The sequence below is a fragment of the Entelurus aequoreus genome, linkage group LG01 (assembly GCF_033978785.1).
Source record: "Entelurus aequoreus isolate RoL-2023_Sb linkage group LG01, RoL_Eaeq_v1.1, whole genome shotgun sequence".
NCBI classification, from domain to species: Eukaryota; Metazoa; Chordata; class Actinopteri; order Syngnathiformes; family Syngnathidae; genus Entelurus; species Entelurus aequoreus.
Genome location: NC_084731.1, coordinates 13,757,744 through 13,782,918, shown reverse-complemented (window position 1 = coordinate 13,782,918; position 25,175 = coordinate 13,757,744). Strand labels below are relative to the sequence as shown.

Genomic DNA, 25,175 nt, shown 5'->3' with positions numbered 1-25,175 from the left:
CTTACTGTGGAGCAAAGACGGCGTCCACGATGTACATCCGAACATGACATGACAGTCAACAATGTCCCCACAAAGAAGGATAAAAACAACCAAAATAGTCTTGATTGCTTTGACAAAGTAGATGCAGGAAATATCGCTCAAAGGCAGACATGAAACTGCTACAGGAAAATACCAAAAAAAGAAAAAAAGCCACCAAAATAGGAGCGCAAGACAAGAACTGAAACACTACACACAGGAAAACCATCAAAAAAGTCAAAATAAGTCAGGGTGCGATGTAACAGGTGGTGACAGTACTTTGAGACAAGAGCTGTTTTGGCCAGTTCCTTACCTGTTTTGAAGAAGCAGCTGTGCTCCTTTCTGGGCGAGAGGGGCCGTTTTCACTCTACATAAGCGGACTCTTTTTTATTTAGATTAAGACCTCGCTTGCTGATGCTATGGTTGCATTGTAAGAGCTGGTCTCCTAAAGCTTCAGTAAAACTTGGTATTGTACCATTCTGTCTCTGGGGTCCTTTTTACTCAACATACCTGTATATGTCATCCAAAAGAACTTGGGATCGACCAATGTGTTTTATTCCCTGAGAGGAACAACACCCAGAGGGGATCTGTGTTTGTGATTGGCATTCAATGATCAGCAATGGTGATCACATGAAAATCAGCCATAATTGTTGGTGGAGCGGCACACCCCTAATATGCACACATGACCACAGCTACGTACTGTGGCACACCCCTAATATGTAGATGACCACAGCTATGTAGTGTGGCACACCTTTAATATGTAGATGACCACAGCTATGTACTGTGACACACCACTAATATGTAGATGACCACAGCTATGTACTGTGACACACCACTAATATGTAGATGACCACAGCTACGTACTGTGACACACCCCTAATATGTAGATGACCACAGCTACATACTGTGACACACCCCTAATATGTAGATGACCACAGCTACGTACTGTGACACACCCCTAATATGTAGATGACCACAGCTACATACTGTGACACACCCCTAATATGTAGATGACCACAGCTACGTACTGTGACACACCCCTAATATGTAGATGACCACAGCTACGTATTGTGACACACCCCTAATATGTAGATGACCACAGCTACGTATTGTGACACACCCCTAATATGTTGATGACCACAGCTACGTATTGTGACACACCCCTAATATGTAGATGACCACAGCTACGTATTGTGACACACCCCTAATATGTAGATGACCACAGCTACGTACTGTGACACACCCCTAATATGTAGATGACCACAGCTACGTACTGTGACACCCCCCTAATATGTAGATGACCACAGCTACGTACTGTGACACACCCCTAATATGTAGATGACCACAGCTACGTGCTCTGACACCCCCCTAATATGTAGATGACCACAGCTATGTACTGTGACACACCCCTAATATGTACACATGACTACAGCTACGTACTGTGACACACCCCTAATATGTAGATGACCACAGCTATGTACTGTGGCACACCCCTAATATGTAGATGACCACAGCTATGTACTGTGACACACCCCTAATATGTAGATGACCACAGCTACGTACTGTGACACACCCCTAATATGTACACATGACTACAGCTACGTACTGTGACACACCCCTAATATGTAGATGACCACAGCTATGTACTGTGGCACACCCCTAATATGTAGATGACCACAGCTATGTACTGTGACACACCCCTAATATGTAGATGACCACAGCTACGTGCTCTGACACACCCCTAATATGTAGATGACCACAGCTATGTACTGTGACACACCCCTAATATGTACACATGACTACAGCTATGTACTGTGGCACACCCCTAATATGTAGATGACCACAGCTATGTACTGTGACACACCCCTAATATGTAGATGACCACAGCTATGTACTGTGACACACCCCTAATATGTAGATGACCACAGCTATGTACTGTGACATACCCCTAATATGTAGATGACCACAGCTATATACTGTGACACACCCCTAATATGTAGATGACCACAGCTACGTACTGTGACACACCCCTAATATGTAGATGACCACAGCTACGTACTGTGACACACCCCTAATATGTAGATGACCACAGCTACGTACTGTGACACACCCCTAATATGTACACATGACCACAGCTACGTACTGTGGCACACCCCTAATATGTAGATGACCACAGCTATGTACTGTGACACACCCCTAATATGTAGATGACCACAGCTACGTACTGTGACACACCACTAATATGTAGATGACCACAGCTATGTACTGTGACACACCCCTAATATGTAGATGACCACAGCTATGTACTGTGGCACACCCCTAATATGTAGATGCCCACAGCTATGTACTGTGGCACACCCCTAATATGTAGATGACCACAGCTACGTACTGTGACACACCCCTAATATGTAGATGACCACAGCTATGTACTGTGACACACCCCTAATATGTAGATGACCACAGCTATGTACTGTGACACACCCCTAATATGTACACATGACCACGGCTACGTACTGTGACACACCCCTAATATGTAGATGACCCCAGCTACGTACTGTGGCACACCCCTAATATGTAGATGACCACAGCTATGTACTGTGACACACCCCTAATATGTAGATGACCACAGCTACGTACTGTGACACACCCCTAATATGTAGATGACCACAGCTACGTACTGTGACACACCCCTAATATGTACACATGACCACAGCTATGTACTGTGGCACACCCCTAATATGTAGATGACCACAGCTATGTACTGTGACACACCCCTAATATGTAGATGACCACAGCTACGTACTGTGACACACCCCTAATATGTAGATGACCACAGCTACGTACTGTGACACAACCCTAATATGTAGATGACCACAGCTATGTACTGTGACACACCCCTAATATGTAGATGACCACAGCTATGTACTGTGACACACCCCTAATATGTACACATGACCACAGCTACGTACTGTGACACACCCCTAATATGTAGATGACCCCAGCTACGTACTGTGGCACACCCCTAATATGTAGATGACCACAGCTATGTACTGTGACACACCCCTAATATGTAGATGACCACAGCTACGTACTGTGACACACCCCTAATATGTAGATGACCACAGCTACGTACTGTGACACACCCCTAATATGTACACATGACCACAGCTATGTACTGTGGCACACCCCTAATATGTAGATGACCACAGCTATGTACTGTGACACACCCCTAATATGTAGATGACCACAGCTACGTACTGTGACACAACCCTAATATGTAGATGACCACAGTGTTAGAATAATTATGTATATATTATCACACTAACTTTAGTATGCTTAAAGTCCGTTGCTTTAGTTATTTAGCTATTGTGCTCAAGTTGAACTTTTCTAATCTGTGCAAGGACAAAGACTTCTTGTCTGAGGGGTGGCCTCAGCCGTAGATGTTACCTCTGTTTTAGCCCGCTAGCAGCAAAGGACTTCAACGACCTCAACAAAGATAAGATGACAACACGCAGACGAAGCGGGGACAAGGCGAAATCACAAGGCCCCAGCACATTCCGTCACGTATCGTGTGCCCTGCACCTGCTTTGCATAATATATGTGACCACTCCTTTTAGAGGTGGCCTTAGTGTTGTTGACTGTGGAACTCCTGAATAAATAGAGGGACGCAGGAGCTGAACCTTAGAGCGTAGGGCGAGACTGTGATTAAGGGCGCAGCTCCATGCGTTCTCCTCATGAGCTAAATTGAACTCTGTCTCTGCATGATTCCTTGCTTCTTGTCTGTTTAATAGATGTCATCAGTGTTTGAACCTGACACACAGCTACGTACTGTGGCACACCCCTAATATGCAGATGACCCCAGCTGTGACCTGTGCATAGTGGTGGGTGTTGTTTGGCACTGCAGGACTTGGTGTGGTTGACCACGGTCAAATTGATTGGACCAGCTGATGAAGTGAGAAGAAGATGCAAACATATTTGTCATGTTGAGTAACGAAGACAAGAGTAAGTCTGCATTAATAACAAACATTCACGTACTTCATCACATCAAAGTAGTCTTTATTCCAAATGTTCAACTCTCACACGAGGCACTTTAATTGACCTTAACATTTACTGCAAATGAAAAATGAATTCTTCCTCCTGCAAAGAAGAAGAATGCGGGTGTTACTGCAACACACCACACTAAAACTAACCACCCCCACCTGTGCCCTGCAGTGCCAACTACACCCGTGTGCCCTCCACTAGTCCCACTCCAAGAGGCCCTGGTAATGAGAGTTACTTTCACTATTTCTTCCTTCAGCTACCAAAAGCTCAACCAAAGTTTGTTGTTACTTTGACTCCTGGTCAATAACGTCATTGTCAGTAATCGAGACATGACTAATTAGACTTGCTGAAGGAAGAAACAGGAAATAAAACAGTGGGTGAGATGGTGAGTCCAACATAAACACCACTACCACCCTCACCTGCGCCCCGAGCCGCTACGCTGCAGGTCTCCTCCACCGTCCTGGTTCTGGATCAAGTTGCCTTTGCAGCAGATGACTCGTAATTTGTTCTGGTAGGACGAGGCCAAGTAGATGGCGCCGGAGGAGATGGCCGGGCCGAGGTAGCGTGGGTTAGGGATGTCCAGGTGAGCGTAGGAGTGACACCTGGGAAGACAAGAGGACAGTTTAAGAGCCGAGGGCCACATCATTGTATGTGTTCCACCAAAACCTGGAAATAATATACGTCAATAAAGCACTTCATCTTTCCTGCTAAATGTAGTTCTTCTTTCACTTTTGACAGAATGCAATCACACATTTTTGTTTGAGTTAATTTGGAAGATGCCTTTAAGGGAACACTGGATCACAATGGAAAAACTCAACATGTCCGAAAAGGAGTAGGTAGACGCAGAGCTTTGATAAATACCAAACAATTCTTCTAAACTTGAACATGCAACAAGATATTCCAAAGTCATGAACAATCCTTAAAGATCTGCTTGTCAACTTGACTTCTGATTTCACAGCAAATGATCCATCAATTGGCTAGTAAAAGATATAATAAATGAATAGGCAGTTGTGTAAAAACATCATGAGGTGATGACAGCAATATCTTGCTTATCGCTATTAATTGGTTCCAGACATGACCGTGATGAATGAATTTCTGCAAAGTAGGAATCATTAGTTATAAATGAAATATTTTTAATAGCTAGAGCAGGGGTGCCCGTTACGTCCATGGCGAGATAGCGGTCGATGGTGCAGGGTGTGTCAGTCGATGGCGGAGGGTGTGTCAGTCGATGGCGGAGGGTGTGTCAGTCCATGGTGGAGGGTGTGTCAGTCCATGGTGGAGGGTGTGTCAGTCCATGGTGGAGGGTGTGTCAGTCGATGGCGGAGGGTGAGTCAGTTGATGGCGGAGGGTGAGTCAGTTGATGTCGCAGGGTGTGTCAGTCGATTGCGGAGGGTGTGTCAGTCGATGGCGGAGGGTGAGTAAGTTGATGGCGGAGGGTGAGTCAGTTGATGTCGCAGGGTGTGTCAGTTGATGTCGCAGGGTGTGTCAGTCCATGGCGGAGGGTGTGTCAGTCGATGGCGGAGGGTGAGTCAGTTGATGGCGGAGGGCGAGTCAGTTGATGTCGCAGGGTGTGTCAGTCCATGGCGGAGGGTGTGTCAGTCGATGGCGGAGGGTGAGTCAGTTGATGGCGCAGGGTGTGTCAGTCCATGGTGGAGGGTGTGTCAGTCCATGGTGGAGGGTGTGTCAGTCCATGGTGGAGAGTGAGTCAGTCGATGGCGGAGGGTGTGTCAGTCGATGGCGGAGGGTGTGTCAGTCCATGGCGGAGGGTGTGTCAGTCCATGGTGGAAGGTGTGTCAGTCCATGGCGGAGGGTGTGTCAGTCCATGGACGGAGGGGGTGTCAGTCCATGGCAAAGGGTGTGTCAGTCGATGGCGGAGGGTGTGTCAGTCGATGGTGGAGGGTGTGTCAGTCCATGGTGGAGGTTGTGTCAGTCCATGGTGGAGGGTGTGTCAGTCCATGGTGGAAGGTGTGTCAGTCCATGGTGGAGGGTGTGTCAGTCGATGGCAAAGGGTGTGTCAGTCGATGGCGGAGGGTGTGTCAGTCGATGGTGGAAGGTGTGTCAGTCGATGGCGGAGGGTGTGTCAGTCGATGGCAGAGTGTGTCAGTCCATGGTGGAGGGTGTGTCAGTCCATGGTGGAGGGTGTGTCAGTCCATGGTGGAGGGTGCGTCAGTCCATGGTGGAGGGTGTGTCAGTCGATGGCGGAGGGTGTGTCAGTCGATGGCGGAGGGTGTGTCAGTCCATGGTGGAAGGTGTGTCAGTCGATGGCAAAGGGTGTGTCAGTTGATGGCGGAGGGTGTGTCAGTCCATGGTGGAGGTTGTGTCAGTCCATGGTGCAGGGTGTGTCAGTCCATGGTGGAGGGTGTGTCAGTCCATGGTGGAGGGTGTGTCAGTCCATGGTGGAGGGTGTGTCAGTCCATGGTGGAGGGTGCGTCAGTCCATGGCGGAGGGTGTGTCAGTCGATGGCGGAGGGTGTGTCAGTCCATGGTGGAAGGTGTGTCAGTCCATGGTGGAGGGTGTGTCAAGTCGATGGCAAAGGGTGTGTCAGTCAATGGCAGAGGGTGAGTCAGTCCATGGTGGAGGGTGTGTCAGTCCATGGTGGAGGGTGTGTCAGTCCATGGTGAAGGGTGTGTCAAGTCAATGGCAAAGGGTGTGTCAGTCGATGGCAGAGGGTGAGTCAGTCCATGGTGGAGGGTGTGTCAGTCCATGGTGGAAGGTGTGTCAGTCCATGGTGGAAGGTGTGTCAGTCCATGGTGGAGGGTGTGTCAGTCGATGGCAGAGGGTGAGTCAGTCGATGAGGGAGGGTGTGTCAGTCCATGGTGGAGGGTGTGTCAGTCCATGGCGGAGGGTGTGTCAGTCCATGGCGGAGGGTGTGTCAGTCGATGGTGGAGGGTGCGTCAGTCCATGGCGGAGGGTGTGTCAGTCCATGGCGGAGGGTGTGTCAGTCGATGGGGGAGGGTGTGTCAGTCGATGGCAGAGGGTGTGTCAGTCCATGGCGGAGGGTGTGTCAGTCCATGGCGGAGGGTGTGTCAGTCCATGGCGGAGGGTGTGTCAGTCGATCCAGCCAGGCATTTAAAAAATAGACCTAAAAATGAGTGATCATCAATCTCCACCAAGACGTGACTTTGGTCACGTGATTGACATCCACAACACCCGAGGGTCTTGTGAGATGGCTGCTGCCAGATCATTATTAAGAAAAAAACGACCAACAGGAAGGCGAGAAACACTTTTTATTTCAACAGACTCTCGCGCCGTACCTGCCGTCAAAACTCTAAAGACCGACCGCACAGTTCCTGTCTTCACAATAAAAGTACTGCTCCATCCTGCCTGCGCTAACAAAATAAGAGTCTCAGAAAGCTAGCAATGTATTTCTTGTAAAGTGTATAAAAAGGAGTATGGAAACTGGACAAACTTTCATGTGGTATTGGACAGAAAGGAGGACTTTTTTTTGTCCTCCATTTGAAAATGTGGACATTATCATCACTACTGTCCAGTGTTGGGTTAGTTACTGAAAACCAGTAACTAGTTACAGTTACTAGTTACTTTATTTCAAAAGTAACTCAGTTACTAACTTAGTTAGGCGTGGTAAAGAGGGGAATATATTTAAGCTAGAATTCACCAACTCAAGTATTTCATATATACATATATAAATATATATATATATATATATATATATACATATATATATATGTATGAAATACTTGATTTTCAGTGAATTCTAGCTATATATATATATATATATATATATATATATATATATATATATATATATATATATATATATATATATATATATATATATATATATATATATATATATATATATATATATATATATATATATATATAATATGTATTTTTTTTTAAATGTTTTAAATTTTATTTTATTATACATATAAATAAAAGAAATACTTGAATTTCAGTGTTCTGGAGGCTATCCAGTAGATGGCAGTATTGTCCTGTTTAAGAGTGTCACAACATTGCTGTTTACGGCAGACGAACTGCTTTACGGTAGACTAAACGTGACTGCTGTTGTTGTGTGTTGTTACCGCGCTGGGAGGACGTTAATGAAACTGCCTAACAATAAACCCACATAAGAAACCAAGAACTCGCCCTCGATCATTCTACAGGTATGACGTCATTGGGCAGGCAAGCTGTTTATATTGTGGGAAAGTGGACGTGAGAACAGGCTGTCCTCACTCAGGTCCGCACTGAGCTGGAGGGGGCGTGGCCTCCAGCTCCGGCTGAATACCGGGAGTTTGTCGGGAGAAAATTTCTGCCGGGAGGTTATCGGGAGAGGCGCTGAATACCGGGAGTCTCCCGGTAAAAACGGGAGGGTTGGCAAGTATGCTTTACTAGCTTCGTCGAAGCATGTTGCTTTTTCAGCTGTTTCAGCAGATTTGAATCGGTAGGATAGGATCTTTGATCCAAGACACAACTTACATTTAACTAAAATGTTCTTTTCTTTGTGGTCGACAAAATAAAAGTAGTGAGAATATCTCCATGTTAAGAAACTCGACTTCGGGCTTCGCCATGATGTCTTGTTAGTAGGGATGTCCGATAATGGCTTTTTGCCGATATGCCGATATTGTCCAACTCTTTAATTACCGATACCGATATCAACCGATATATACAGTCGTGGAATTAACACATTATTATGCCTAATTTGGACAACCAGGTATGGTGAAGATAAGGTACTTTTAAAAAAAATGAATAAAATAAAATAACATAAATAAATTAAAAACATTTTCTTGAATAAAAAAGAAAGTAAAACAATATAAAAACAGTTACATAGAAACTAGTAATTAATGCCTAATTTGGACAACCAGGTATGGTGAAGATAAGGTACTTTTTAAAAAAATGAATCAAATAAAATAAGATAAATAAATTAAAAACATTTTCTTGAATAAAAAAGAAAGTTAAACAATATAAAAACAGTTACATAGAAACTAGTAATTAATGAAAATTTGTAAAATGAACTGTTAAAGGTTAGTACTATTAGTGGACCAGCAGCACGCACAATCATGTGTGCTTACGGACTGTATCCCTTGCAGACTGTATTGATATATAATGATATATAATGTAGGAACCAGAATATTAATAACAGAAAGAAACAACCCTTTTGTGTGAATGAGTGTAAATGGGGGAGGGAGGTTTTTTGGGTTGGTGCACTAATTGTAAGTGTATCTTGTGTTTTTTATGTGGATTTAATTTAAAAAAAACAACAAAAAACAAAAAAAAACGATACTGATAATAAAAAAACCGATACCGATAATTTCCGATATTACATTTTAACGCATTTATCGGCTGATAATATCGGCAGACCGATATTATCGGACATCTCTACTTGTTAGTAAACACAGACACGCCCCATCACACACACACACACACACACACACACACACACACACACACACACACACACACACACACACACACACACACACACACACACACACACACACACACACACACACACACACACACACACACACACACACACACACACACACACACACACACACACACACACACAGCGCCTCTTCCTTGTCGCCTCTACCGCAGCGCTGCAATAAAACACACTCAGATCTTCTCAGTTTCTAGCCGATACTACATAAAAAATAACGTAAAATAACGCAGTAACGCATCATGTAGTAACGGTAACTGAGTTACTGAATATAAAAAATAACGCGTTAGATTACTAGTTACCGCCGAAAGTAAGACGTTACAAAGTAACGCGTTAGTCCCAACACTGATACTGTCTGATTCCAATCAATGCAAGTCATCACAATCATACCAACTTATATTCTTGTCTTCATGAAAGAAAGGAATGTTCATCTTGCTTTTATTATCATATAACACCTTTCACTTGTGAACACAAACCTCTCTTTCATAAATAAATCAATATAAATGATAAGTATGAATGATCCCCTCCACTTGATCAAATGAAAAGTATCTGGCCTGCAGAAAAAGTGTGGGCACCTCTGAGCTAGAACATAAAAATGTGTTTACTACCTTCTAAATCAGGGGTGTCAAACTCATTTTAGATGGGGGGCCACATGGAGAAAAATCTACTCCCAAGTGGGCCGGACTGGTAAAATCACGGCACGATAACTTAAAAATAAAGACAACTTCAGATTGTTTTATTTGTTTAAAAATAGAACAAGCACATTCTGAAATTGTACAAATCATAAAGTTGTTGTTTTTTTTACAATTACCTGTTGCGGTTAATAGTATATATACTTTTGTTGTCGTTATTTATATTTTCTGAATAAATTATGTGATAATGTTCATCAGTCAACTCATTGGTGTTCATTTTCAATCTATCAAGATGAAACAATGATATCAAAATCAAATTACAAGATGTTATTTATGCAGTTTGATCATTTTCCTCGACTGATGTACTAACATCATGAGGTTTATTTTGTACATATGTAGCATCATCTACAAAGATACAAAGAATTGCTATTGTGCCATCTAGTGGACACATTTAGAACAGCTGTTTCTTTCATTCAAAAATTTCAGGTTCATTTTTATACTTAGCAAACTCATCCCGCGGGCCGGATAAAACCTGTTCGCGGGCCTGATCCGGCCCTCGGGCCGTACGTTTGACACCCCTGTTCTAAATGTTCAACATTATGAGAGCCCTGGCGACATGGAATAAGGCCCTATAGTCTTGTTCCATACATAGTAATGTTGCCTCATCTGATCCACAATACTACTAAACTGTTGTTATTTTTACTTCATTTGGCCATTTTTATGCTTGCAAATGCCTAATTAAAGGGCAAAAATGTTGTAAAATATATATATTTTTAAATTGTTGAAGCGTTGTGGCGAGGGACGACTGTACACATTTATATTCATATTTATTCACTGTTACATCAGCAGCCGTAACTGCCATGTGGCCCTCAGTGAAAACAAGTCTGACACCTCTGGTGTAGAAGTACACATATCATCTAATAAGATGCATTACAAGAGGACGTTGCCATGATTGCAAGTAAGGACAATAATATGTAATAGTGACAGTCTTACCCCAGTGCAGCATGGCCCTGAATCTCAATCACATCCAGAGAGTTGAAGTAGGTGACAAACAGGTAGGGCTCTCTATAGGCTGAAATGGTCAAGTTGACATTTAATATGCTGTAATAAAGTCACGCGGACTCAAACTCACCAAAGGACAGAGGCAGTCGGCTCCACTTGATGTCATCACTTCTGCTCCTGCGGCCGTATGCGTCCACAAACACACCAAACTCTGCAAGAAATGTGTGGAATCAAGTTAAGCAAAAATACAAATCCAACTACCGTATTTTTCGGAGTATAAGTCGCACCGGTCGAAAATGCATAATAAAGAAGGAAAAAAACATATATAAGTCGCACTGGAGTATAAGTCGCATTTTTTGGGGAAATATATTTGATAAAAGCCAACACCAAGAATAGACATTTGAAAGGCAATTTAAAATGTCTAAAGAATAGTGAACAACAGGCTGAATAAGTGTACGTTATATGAGGCATAAATAACCAACTGAGAACGTGCCTGGTATGTTAACGTAACATATTATGGTAAGAGTCATTCAAATAACTATAACATATAGAACAGGGGTCACCAACCTTTTTGAAACCAAGAGCTACTTCTTGGGTACTGATTAATGCGAAGGGCTACCAGTTTGATACACACTTAAATAAATTGCCAGAAATAGCCAATTTGCTCAATTTACCTTTAACTCTATGTTATTATTAATAATTAATGATATTTACACTTAATTGAACGGTTTAAAAGAGGAGAAAACACGAAAAAAATGACAATTAAATTTTGAAACATAGTTTATCTTCAATTTTGACTCTTTAAAATTCAAAATTCAACCGAAAAAAAGAAGAGAAAAACTTAAAAAAAGAATTTATGGAACATCATTAGTAATTTTTCCTGATTAAGATTAATTTTAGAATTTTGATGACATGTTTTAAATAGGTTAAAATCCAATCTACACTTTGTTAGAATATATAACAAATTGGACCAAGCTATATTTCTAACAAAGACAAATCATTATTTCTTGTAGATTTTCCAGAACACAAATTTTAAAAGAAATTCAAAAGACCTTGAAATAAGATTTAAATTTGATTCTACAGATTTTCTAGATTTGCCAGAATAATTTTTTTGAATTTTAATCATAATAAGTTTGAAGAAATATTTCACAAATATTCTTCGTCGAAAAAACAGAAGCTAAAATGAAGAATTAAATTAAAATGTATTTATTATTCGTTACAATAAAAACATTTTTTTTTACTTGAACATTGATTTAAATTGTCAGGAAAGAAGAGGAAGGAATTCAAAAGGTAAAAAGGTATATGTGTTTAAAAATCCTAAAATAATTTTTAAGGTTGTATTTATTCTCTAAAATTGTCTTTCTGAAAGTTATAAGAAGCAAAGTAAAAAAAATAATGAATTTATTTAAAGTGAAGACCAAGTCTTTAAAATATTTTCTTGGATTTTCAAATTCTATTTGAGTTTTGTCTCTCTTAGAATTAAAAATGTTGGGCAAAGCGAGACCAGCTTGCTAGTAAACAAATAAAATTTAAAAAATAGAGGCAGCTCACTGGTAAGTGCTGCTATTTGAGCTATTTTTAGAACAGGCTGGCGGGCTACTTATCTGGTCCTTACGGGCTACCTGGTGCCTGCGGGCACCGCGTTGGTGACCCTTGATATAGAACATGCTATACGTTTACCAAACAATCTGTCACTCCTAATCGCTAAATCCCATGAAATCTTATACGTCTAGTCTCTTACGTGAATGAGATAAATGATATTATTTGATATTTTACGCTAATGTGTTAATCATTTCACACATAAGTCGCTCCTGAGTATAAGTCGCACCCCCGGCCAAACTATGAAAAAAACTGCGACTTATAGTCCGAAAAATACGGTACTAGTAGGGGCTTGGACTGTGCCATTTAGAACTCTTGCACTTTGCTTTGGCATGTGGTGGAAAACAGCTCTAAACAATAAGGGTGTCAAAAACAATCGATTTTCAAATGATCGTGATTCTTATTTGCAATGATTCTTAATAAATTCTATTTCCAATAGTTTTGAATGTGTCCTGTGCAGCCACTCAGACAAATCATACAGTAGATGTAGATGATCTAGATCTGTGTACACACTGACTTTACAAAAGAGAAGTGTTGGATATTTCTCTTGTTGCCTTATTTGTATTTGACTTTATTAAATGTTTGGCTAGAATTGTATTCAACAAAACCACCTTTCTTTTAAGTAATATAAAAATATATCAGCGTTGTTTGTTAGGATTGTGAATCTTTGGACACCACACGATTCCATTCAATTCCATTCTTGAAGGTAACGATTCGACTCAGAATCAATTCTCAATTAAAAATCTATACTTGTTTAATAACATTGGGTGCCAGTTCTAGGATTAATAGATAAATAACTCCTATCAACTTCTATATTACCTAAAAGAAAACCAGTTTTGTTGAATAAGGGGTTGAAGGGCAGGGTTTGGTGTATATTGTAGCGTCCCGGAAGAGTTAGTGCTGCAAGGGGTTCTGGGTATTTGTTCTGTTTTGTTACGGTGCGGATGTTCTCCCAAAATGTGTTTGTCATTCTTGTTTGGTGTGGGTTCACAGTGTGGCGCATATTTGTAACAGTGTTAAAGTTGTTTATACGTCCACCCTCAGTGTGACCTGTATGGCTGTTGATCAAGTATGCTTTGCATTCACTTGTGTGGGTGTAGAAGCCGCATATATTATGTGACGGGGCCGGCACGCTGTTTGTATGGAGGAAAAGTGGGCGTGACGACAGGATGGAGAGAACGCTAAAGGCAGTGTCTTTAAGGCACGCCCCCAATAATGTTGTCCGGGTGGAAATCGGGAGAAAGTCGGGATAATGGTTGCCCCGGGAAATTTTCGGGAGGTGCACTGAAATTCAGGAGTCTCCCGGGAATATCGGGAGGTTGAAACCGATACCGATAATTTCCAATATTACATTTTAAAGCATTTATCTGCCATCTCTGTTTTAAAGTAAATAATTTTTGGGATTTTTTGAATCATTTAAGAATTGTTCCAAATAAGAATCGCGATTCATTCGAAAGCGTATGTATATTTTTGACCCCCCTACTGTTTGTACTGGCCAAGTAAATAAAGATTTGTAGTAACACTGCCGTGTAACAAAACAAGACTGCATATGTCAAATGGTAACTTCATAAATAAAATGGATACAATCAAGTCAAGTGAATTCTATTCATGTAATGTCACAAGTCTGTGAATCTTTGGGCACCACACGACTCCATTTGAGTCTGGGGGGGGTAACGATTCAAAAATCAATACTTTTTTTTAACAACATTGGGTGCCAGTTCTATGATGAACTACACTCCTCCATAAAATAGATAAACAACTCTGATAAATTTCTATATTACTTAAAAGAAAAGTGATTTTGTTGAATAAAATTCTAGCCAAAAATTTAATAAAGTCAAATACAAATAAGGCAACAAGAGAAGTATCCAACACTTTTCTTTTCTAAAGTAAATGTGTACACAGATCTAGATCATCTACATCTACTATATGATGTGTCTGAGTGGCTGCACAGGACAGATGGGATCGATTTTTTTTTAATTGATTAGGAATCACGATTAGTCTAACAATCGATTTTTTTTTTGACACCACTACTTAGGGGTGTAACGGTACACAAAAATTTCGGTTCGGTACGTACCTCCGTTTAGAGGTCACGGTTCGGTTCATTTTCGGTACAGTAAGAAAACAACAAAATATACATTTTTTGGTTATTTATTTACCAAATGTGTAAACAATGGCTTTATCCTTTTAACATTGGGAACACTATAATAATTCTGCCCACGTTAATCAACATTAAACTGCCTCAAGTTGTTGCTCAGATTAAATACAATGACAAAACTTTTCTTCTACATATAAAAAGTGCAACATTAAACAGTTTCAAGTCAACTCATCATGCTTAATTTACTACAGCATTTGGGAAGCCTGTAGTTAATTTTTATTATGTAAATGTTATATTTTTATCAACATGTGATAGCAGGGACCCTGCCATTCAAAACTAGGCTGCTGCATTACTAATGATTAATGTAACTATAGCTGAAAAAATAGTACAATAGCAATAGGAGAGACTATTCATCCCTGAACACCATGGAGTTCATGTAGGCTTAATGATGCACTTACATTATTATATCAACTATCAGAGACAGAAACTCTTCATTTAACATAATGTCCTTTTTTGCTGCTTCAACACAGAGAAAGGTAAAGTGAAATAACAGACAGACAGGGCTTTGCTGTCCGTAACACACACACACGCAGACACACACACGTTACGCTAAAAGCGAATTAGCCTTCACCTCAATTCAGGACTGTGAGCGAGCTGAGCTGCTGTTTATATTTCTAGAAGGTCAACGGGCTCATAGTGATGTTACTAGTAGTTGACTGGGAGGTGTTTATTATCATTTGGGGAGAGTCCGCTGCCTGATGCTTACCTGCTAAACGCTAAGCACTGACTACATGCGCTCTGAATATGCACTGCTGATTGGCTGTTACCGCTCTGAATACGCACTGCTGATTGGCTGTTACCGCTCTGTTTGTATCCAATCAGATGGTTGTGTGGGTGGGACAATGCTGGGTGCTGTGTAGAGTCCTGACAGAAACAGAGGCAGAAGGAAGCGGAGGCGGCTACTTAATATGTTCGTGTGGAAACTCCTTCGGTACACCTCCGAACCGAACCGAAACCCCCGTACCGAAACGGTTCAATACAAATACACGTACCGTTACACCCCTACCACTACTGTTTGTCTATTTTGTAGTATTTTTCATTATGTAGTTAATCATATATATGGCACCCAATATTATTAAAAACAAGTATTGATTTTGAATCGAGAGTTGTTTTGAATCTATTCTAATTCGAATAGATAGCCTCCCCAAAATGAAATGCGACTGAATGGCGCAGCTCTACTAACCGTGGAAACACAGCAGGTATTCATCCTTCTGAGGAGCCGTGGTGACCTGGATGATGGATATGGGGAAGCTGTGGGAGGATGCAGCGAACACAGCGGAGGCTAACGTCACATCGTTTTTATCCAGGAACTCTGCGGGAACACATAAGTGAAGGATGTGTAAACAAGCAGCGAGGAAACTAGGAGTCCTGACTGATGACCGACCTTCCAGCACATACTGCTTCATCTCAATCTCATAGAACTTGTTGGTGCCAATGATGATACTGTAACCCGTGAAGTGGATGCAGCTGCAGGGCTCCGAGGTCTCAATTTCCTGCAAATACATTCAACAATCAACAAAGACCACTTTCTTCTTGACGTAAAACTGACCTACGATGATTTCAATTTACATTTAAAACACTTCCTTGTGATTTGTTGGATATGCTTGAGTGTACATTTTGCTCCTCAGTAGCTTTTACAACCCGTTTTTTGCATCTGTCTGCAAGATAAAGGCCTTCCCAGATTACAAATGAAACCAAAAGTATCATCATTTAATGTAAATAGTGTTAGAATAATTGTTTCTAAACGATCACAAAAACTTTGTGTTACATTGACAGGGAGCAAGATGAAGGTCTTCCTGTGTTCTTTCATGTATGGTAATCAACAGAAAGATATTGTTCTAACCCAAGGACTTCAAAGCGGAGAGAAGACAGGATCTGCCCAATTTCCAGACGACCTCTTTTTGAACCTCCTTTTTGAACTGGTTTACGAACGTCTTTTGGAACTATTTTACAAACTCTTTTTGAACTGACCTTTTCTGTGAATTGTTTACGACCTTTTCTGTGAACTTTTTGCGATCTTTGTCCTTTGGAAACAGTGGTGGCGATGTGGTCGGGGAGGGTCCAAAATAAAAGAAGGAGGCGTGCAATCTTTTGGCAGAGCGTGCTGATACACTGTGCAAGTATACAGTGTACAGACGACTCTCCTCAATATTGAGTCCAAATTGAATTCTGTCTCTGTTTAATTCTTTGCCTCTTGTCTTGTTTAATAGATGTCATCAGTGTTTGAACCTGACAAATAGTTGAGTATATATCATGATTCACCAATCAATTCAGCTTTTAGCAACATGTATCTCATTGTATGTTGGTGTTATACAACTAGATGAAAATACTCTAGCCTACACCTTTTTGTGTGTTTCCTCATAGCCTGAAGAGCTTGACTTAATGTCCAAATAAGTGCGTCCACCTCGCGGTGACATCACAAAGTGACCAGAACCCCTCCAACAGAAACATCCAAAACTGCGTGCAAGCTCACGCCAAAAGGCATGAACCTTATGATTTATCATTGTAACAACATTTATAAGTCAGAAGAGAAGAAAGTCATCGTAGGTCCCCTTTAAACTTTTAGCTGAGCTTGGTATCTTTGGGGCGTACTCACCTTTCTGATGCAGAACTTGTTGAGGCTTTCATTAAGTCGTAGGATTGTAATCTTATTGGGCATCGCGGCACAAATACAGATTCCATTGTCAATCTGTGAAAAAGAGAAGAACTCAGCTATCAGCCATTGTTGTGATGAGGCCTGTTCCTATACCGATATTTTTGTACCGCTAACAAAACACCAAAATAAAGGGGACAATAAAAAAATGTCATTAGGCCCTTTTCCACCACTGATCTCATATCAATACTTTTTTTTCTCTAATATTTTCGCAATCGACGGGTTGGTTTAAATGTTCATAAGAAAATAAATGAACTGGCCTTTCCGGAGGAGAAGAGGTGGCACCCCTTCACCGTCTCAAAAATGAAGGGACTGAGGTCAGGTGGAGCTGGGAGATGGGACTGGGACAAAGACTGCTTCACCTTCTTGATCTCCACCAAGCACAAGGCTCGGTCCTCTCCTGGAGGACACATTCATAGATGTCATAGAACTATGGATCTTCCAAACAATAAATACATGAAGCACAAAAAGGAACACATACATACGCAATAAATTCAATGATAACCACTCTTAATTAAATCCTAAAAAAAAAAGAAACCTTCATTCACTAACCCGTGATCATCAAGAGCTTGTCAAGTTCTCTGAGGATCTGAATCTGGAACACGCAGGCCAGGCCCGGGATGTGGGTCAAAGAGTTCTTTATGACATTGAGAGCATACAAGCCCTCCTCAGAGCCCACCAGCACCAGCTAAGGTGAAGGACAACCACAGTCATGGATGTGAACCCTGAAGGTTATTAAGTGCAAGTCAGAACCTGGTCAGTGAGAGGCAAAGTGCAGTTGATGTCCAAGCGGTCGTCACCCTCCAACTTCAGCAAGGAGTTCCCTAGAAGTTTCTGTAAGGGCACCAAAGAGATGAGAGGAGGGGGAAGTTAGGCAGCACATCAGCAGCGTGCGGCAAACAAAGACCGGCAGCTGTCACCCAATTGCCCAAATACAAAATAAAGAAAAAGCGACTAAAAGGGGAACTGCACTTTTATTTTATTTTTCTTTAGAATTTTGATTATTGTTTACAATCATTATGAGTGACAAGAACACACATTTTTTTTCTTGGATTGTAAAGATGATTAAAAAAACATTTGCAAAATGCAGCCAATGAAAGTCACCATTGTAGCCTTCAAAGCCCTCCATCAACGTTTTATATACACACTGCAAATATATATATATATATATATATATATATATATATATATATATATATATATATATATATATATATATATATATATATATATATATATATATATATATATATATATATATATATATATATATATATATATATATACTGTATATATCCATCCATCTTCTTCCGCTTATCCGAGGTCGGGTGGCAGGGGCAGCAGCCTAAGCAGGGAAGCCCAAACTTCCCTCTCCCCAGCCACTTCGTCCAGCTCCTCCCGGGGGATCGCGAGGCGTTCCCAGGCCAGCCGGGAGACATAGTCTTCCCAACGTGTCCTGGGTCTTCCCCGTGGCCTCCTACCGGTCGGACGTGCCCTAAACACCTCCCTAGGGAGGCGTTCGGGTGGCATCCTGAGCAGATGCCCGAACCACCTCATCTGGATCCTCTCCATGTGGAGGAGCAGCGGCTTTACTTTGAGCTCCTCCAGGATGGCAGAGCTTCTCACCCTATCTCTAAGGGAGAGACCCGCCACCCGGCGGAGGAAACTCATTTCGGCCGCTTGTACCCGTGATCTTGTCCTTTCGGTCATAACCCAAAGCTCATGACCATAGGTGAGGATGGGAACGTAGATCGAGCGGTAAATTGAGAGCTTTGCCTTCCGGCTCAGCTCCTTCCTCACCACAACGGATCGATACAGCGTCCGCATTACTGAAGACGCCGCACCGATCCGCCTGTCGATCTCACGGTCCACTCTTCCCTCACTCGTGAACAAGACTCCGAGGTACTTGAACTCCTCCACTTGGGGCAGGGTCTCCTCCCCAACCCGGAGATATAGATATATATATATACATAAATAATGTAGTAACAAACACCTATATAACAATATGTAATATGTTCAATATTTACCGTATTTTGGATATTTTAAGCATTACCAGAAATGATTTACTCAGCGCATTTATATCCGTTTCCAGCAACAAATGCGACCGTCATTTATTCATGACAGACTTGGTGTCGGACAACAAAGACGACTATTTTTGGACAAATGAGGATTGATTGATACAGAAGCGAGCAGGAAGAGAGAATGACACGTTGGCGCAGACAGAAGCCGAGAGACTGAGGTCGGTGTGACTTGTGGAACTTGGAGCCAAGCTATGCCGACATAAATGGTGTGCTCATCTAAACTAAACTGGAAAAGAACGTCCCCGGCCAGCATTCAATCGATCGTTTGGTCAGATCTAGTTTTAGACTTTGATTGGTCAGATCTAGTCTAGCGGCTAAAGGTGGGGGGAAATAATTCAGACATGGACGATTATAAAATCGATCAGTAAACATCAATCAATCAATGTATTTATTGTAAATAAAGTAATGCAGACAGTTCTTAAATGTGTCTGACTGCAGCGAGCCACCTTACCGAGACATCAGACCAGCTCCTTTTATTATAGGGCACTTATGCTCCAATTTTGCACACATTTCTATTAATCTAATAAATGTAAGGGGATTTAATTTACTGTTTCTTACCACAAATGCACTGTTTTTACAATTTGATAAACCTTTATTTAGTGAAACGAAAAGAAATGTAAAACTGCAGCAATACACACGTTAAAAGATGCATTAATAATCCATTTTTAATCGAATCGTAGCTTCTGAATCGTAACCGTAATCGAATCAAAGATTCCCACCTCTACTAGCTGCTGGTGCCAATACTTGTGTAGGCTTCATCAGTTCCTGCTCATAGACTAAGGTTGGTCAGATCTAGTCTCAGACATAGATTGGTCAAATCTGGTGCCAAAACTCTAAATATCTACACTCCAAAACCAGGAGGTTGTGCCTGGGCAAGGATGGTTTCGCCCTATTGTAGTGAGAAAAACAACCGTTTTAATGAAAACGAGCAATCCTACTGTCAACGCTAACGGCAGTCATTGAAGTGTAATTTCCCCTCGTTAGCACTGACGAATTGTGTGGCAGAACCATCGCTGTGGACTACTAGCAGTCAAAATAGTCAGAATCCCCTTCATTAGCATTGCATTCATTTGTAAACAAACGGCATTGATCGCGATACATCCTGCTATTGTAGTACAACTACATACACTGTCGAGCGAGCTGTGTACAAACACCCAAAGTGGGCTGACACTTTATAGATAGATACCGCAATACGATTGTTCATGTTTTTCAGTCAGTACTGTCAGAATAATTGTATCTAAGTTATCACAAAACTTTGTGTTTCAATGAGTTCCCGGCGAGAAGACAAAAGCTGTCTTTGAACCGACCAAGAAGAAGGCTTGTAAAACTCCACTGTGTAGGATGGGAAGCAACATGAAGGTGTTCAGTTTCTTTCATGTATTGTAATCCACAGAAAGATTTTGTCTTGACCCAAGAACTACAAAAGCGGAGAGGAAGCAGGGCCTGACTCCCCTCAAGGCGACCTTTTCTGTGAACTGTTTTACAACCTTTTCTTTTGAACTGTTCTGTAACCAAAGGCGATGGCTGTTTACGACCCCCGTCCCTTAGAAACAGCTGTTGCCATGTAATCAGGGAAAGTCCAAATAAAAGAGGTGGCGTACAATCTTTCGCCAGAGCGTGCTGGAGACTGTGCAAGAGTACAGCTCAGACGTTTCTCCTCAAATTGAGCCAAATTTAATTCTGTCTCTGTTTAATTCTTTGCTTCTTGTCTTGTTTAATAGATGTCATCAGTGTTTGAACCTGACAAGTACAGATGTGTGTCCTGTGGCATTGTGTTGTGCATTACAAACTCAAAAGCCATTCATCTGTTGACGCAGAAGCGAGACGATGTGTTAGTACGCTAGAAAAAGAGTTCCTCATTGTTCGCTCTTCCAAAAACAATGTTGCTGCAGCTTTGTTGTCATACAGGTCACGGAACGTAAAAGAAGTATTGTTGACGGTTTTTGGATGCATTTTTAAAGCGACTTAGAGGCAGAGTGGATTGCTCCCATTAGCTGCACTGCTAGCCACCTAGAACAAGCAGATTATTACAAACTAGAATGCAAGGAAAACACAAAAACTGTATTTGTGTCTCTCATAAAGAATAGGTCAAATTTGAACAAAAAAAGTGCAGTTCCCCTTTAATGTTGTGTCAGTACATGAAGCCATAGAGTAGAATGTAGGTCACATTTTTGCACTAGCAATTATTATACTGGCAATATGTGTAGTTTATGCAAACACATGTCGGTGTTTGTTGCCATTTTGTCTGTTTCAAGCACCAATTAGCCGGTTAGGTAGTTCTCTGGGTGAATCCTCTGGCTCTATAGCGACAGATATAAGGTGAAATATGTTGCACTGTGAACAGTTGAGGTGGATGTAAATCCTCATATATGTCTAGATATATTTATGTGGTGAACTCTGATAGAGAATGTCAGCCAAGCTTAAATTAGCTGCATGTTGCTCATGTCTGCTGGAAGACATTCTGAGCTGAGATAGTGTTTGGAAAAGGGTGTTGACCATTTATTTCTTTACCAAAGTAGATTAGGCTATGTGTTGTTGTTGTTTTAAGCTACTTGTTTAGAAATATTACTGTTGAAAAATGATCACAACTTAAGACGATAGAAAGCACAGCAGGTTAGAGTTCTGTGAGGAGTCTCCACATTTGACTTGAAGGTCACAATTTGATTGAACTTTTTCTTCCTCCTCATCACTGATGGTTCTCACTTTTTTTTTTTTTTAAATTGAGAGTTTTAGAACAAAGGATCAATACAGTTGTAGGAGCTTAAATGTTGTTTAATTTACATTTTATGGAAAGTGCTTTATGTTTATTCAGCCAAAAGGGGACTATTTACTTTATTTAAATAATACGAAAATGTATATATTGCATGCTTAGAATAATTATAAGTAGAGATGTCCAATAAAGGCTTTTTTGCCGATATCCGATATTCCGATATTGTCCAACTCTTAATTACCGATTCTGATATCAACCGATACAGATATATACAGTTGTGGAATTAACACATTGTTATGCCTAATTTTGTTGTGATGCCCCGCTGGATGCATTAAACAATGCAACAAGGTTTTCCAAAATAAATCAACCCAAGTTATGGAAAAAAAAAATGCCAACATGGCACTGCCATATTTATTATTGAAGTCACAAAGTGCATTATTTTTTTTAACATGCCTCAAAACAGCAGCTTAGAATTTGGGACATGCTCTCCCTGAGAGAGCATGAGGAGGTTGAGGTGGTCGGGCGGGGGGGATAGGGGGTAGTGCATATTGTAGCGTGCCGGAAGAGTTAGTGCTGCAAGGGGTTCTGGGTATTTGTTCTGTCGTGTTAATGTTGTGTTACGGTGCCGAAATGTGTTTGTCATTCTTGTTTGGTGTGGGTTCACAGTGTGGCGCATATTTGTAACAGTGTTAAAGTTGTTTATACGTCCACCCTCATTGTGACCTGTATGGCTGTTGACCAAGTATGACTTGCATTCACTTGTGTGTGTGAAAAGCCGTGGATATTATGTGATTGGGCCGGCACGCAAAGGCAGTGCCTTTAAGGCACACCCCCAATGTTGTTGTCTGGGTGGAAGTCGGGAGAAATTGGGGAGAATGGTTACCCCGGGAAATTTTCGGTATTCAAGTATGACTGGGAGACGCAACTGCTCTGTACTTCTCCCTACGTCCGTGTACCACTCCGTACAGCGATGTTTTAAAAAGTCATACATTTTACTTTTTGAAACCGATACCGATCATTTCCGATATTACATTTTAAATAATAATAATCGGCAGTCCGATGTTATCGGACATCTCTAATTATAAGGTACACTTTATTTGTAATGATTACATTTGTCTGAATAATTTGATGACGTACTATTTTATACTGTTTTAATACAGCGAAGATTACATAACTGTTTAATTGCATTTATGGCGGAAGGATCTGTGTGGTAATATGGTTTGGACACAATGTATTATGGGTAATGGCAGTCAGGTATGGTGGAATCGAGCCACACAGTTTTATGACCTTACTCGTACTTTTTCTAACTCTTTCTTAACTGTAACAAACTCTCTTTATTTCGCCGTTCATTTGTTCCCACGTCGTTATTGTTTGACGTTTTGGAATGATTAAGTTGACAAGTGAACGATACAGAACGAAGAGGAGCGTCTGGAGTTGTGTTTGTTGTTGCCGCAGCGGGAGAAAGTAGAGGAGCGTCAAGCCAGGGCTTCATTAGGAAACTACAACTGTCATAACAACATAAAACTGCAATTTACATGTTTTAACACTAAAGCCACTGTAATACAGAATGACATTCAAAGTCAGAAATACGTCTAATGAATTATGCGAATGCAACAGGAACTATTCATTGCTAACATACCAGCACCGGCAAAAAAAATATCTGACACAATTATTGAAATTCTGCCTTTTAGTGGTCGTTGAACTGTAATATTCACGCATCATAAAAGATGTAAACCTATCCAAGAGTAGCTTCTTCATGTTTTCCTAACATGTCTTATCTGCACTAATGACGATGTACAGTGTGTGTGCATGTGTGTGCTTGGAGTCAAAACAAGCTGAAGCGGCGCAGGGCTCTTGCAGCAACGTGCACAACACAGCAGAGTGGAGGCCAAAGGTGCATGGGTGTTGCAATCCAGTCATGCATTGTGCATGATACATTTCCACTGCACATTTGGCCACTGAAACAGCAACCATTTGAACCTGGTCGTGTGTTACCCAGCACAGAGCAGCAACTACATGCTCAGCCAGGTGGCGACTGAAGCCCGAGCGTTCGTGCAGCTTCTTACTGTACCTGGACCAGAGGCGAGAGGTTCTTCTGCCTTTTAGCAACACCTGCCTATAATGGTGCAGACGACCGTGTTGAATGGAGATACACACACACGTTGCGTAATCACATCACAACAGAGACAAGGACACAACGTGTATATACAAGACGTGGTTGGTGAGAACATGCAGAGAAAGAAAAGAGGAGAGAACAAGAAATGAAGGCACTGGCTGATGTTCATGGCGCCATTGATCTACTTTCCACCAGAAACAACACACACAACCCTTGTACTACATTACAATTTGAAATGGGCTTCATAACCTAAAACTTGTTGTATACTACAGGGTTTCCCCTATATTGCCAAAATACCATACCGTGGTCACCATGATGTCATCGTATAGTCTGCTATGATAACATTTTCTTTAAAAAAGGCTAAAAAAATGTATATATACATTTAATTAAAAACAAATCTATTAGTATTAACTAGAGATGTCCGATAATGGCTTTTTTGCCGATATCCGATATTCCCCAACTCTTAATTATCGATACCGATATATACAGTCGTGGAATTAACACATTATTATGCCTCATTTTGTTGTGATGCCCCGCTGGATTCATTAAACAATGTAACAAGGTTTTACAAAATAAATCAACTCAAGTTATGTAAAAAAAAAAGGCCAACATGGCACTGCCATATTTATTATTGAAGTCACAAAGTGCTTTTTTTTTTATTTTTAACATGCCTCAAAACAGCAGCTTGGAATTTGGGACATGCTCTCCCTGAGAGAGCATGAGGAGGTTGAGGTGGGGGGTAGGGGTAGGGTGTAGCAGGGGGTGTA

General features: G+C 41.2%; 1 protein-coding gene across 9 annotated transcripts in view; it reads right to left on the bottom strand.

The window, feature by feature from the left end:
* Positions 1-25,175, bottom strand: part of cita (citron rho-interacting serine/threonine kinase a) — a 113,111-nt gene that overhangs the window by 5,461 nt on the left and 82,475 nt on the right. For 4 of the 9 annotated variants that reach the window (XM_062044130.1, XM_062044156.1, XM_062044149.1 and 1 more), the window contains 10 exons: positions 24,364-24,408; positions 18,255-18,335; positions 18,054-18,189; positions 17,762-17,901; positions 17,445-17,537; positions 16,233-16,341; positions 16,032-16,160; positions 11,225-11,305; positions 11,086-11,164; positions 4,476-4,658 (listed from right to left, as the gene is read on the bottom strand). In XM_062044130.1, coding sequence (XP_061900114.1) covers positions 4,476-4,658; positions 11,086-11,164; positions 11,225-11,305; positions 16,032-16,160; positions 16,233-16,341; positions 17,445-17,537; positions 17,762-17,901; positions 18,054-18,189; positions 18,255-18,335; positions 24,364-24,408 — 1,076 coding nt within the window. Of the gene's footprint in view, positions 1-4,050; positions 4,153-4,475; positions 4,659-11,085; positions 11,165-11,224; positions 11,306-16,031; positions 16,161-16,232; positions 16,342-17,444; positions 17,538-17,761; positions 17,902-18,053; positions 18,190-18,254; positions 18,336-24,363; positions 24,409-25,175 lie in introns of those variants that run through there. The other 5 variants (XM_062044164.1, XM_062044170.1, XM_062044197.1 and 2 more) reach the window with 2 other exon arrangements.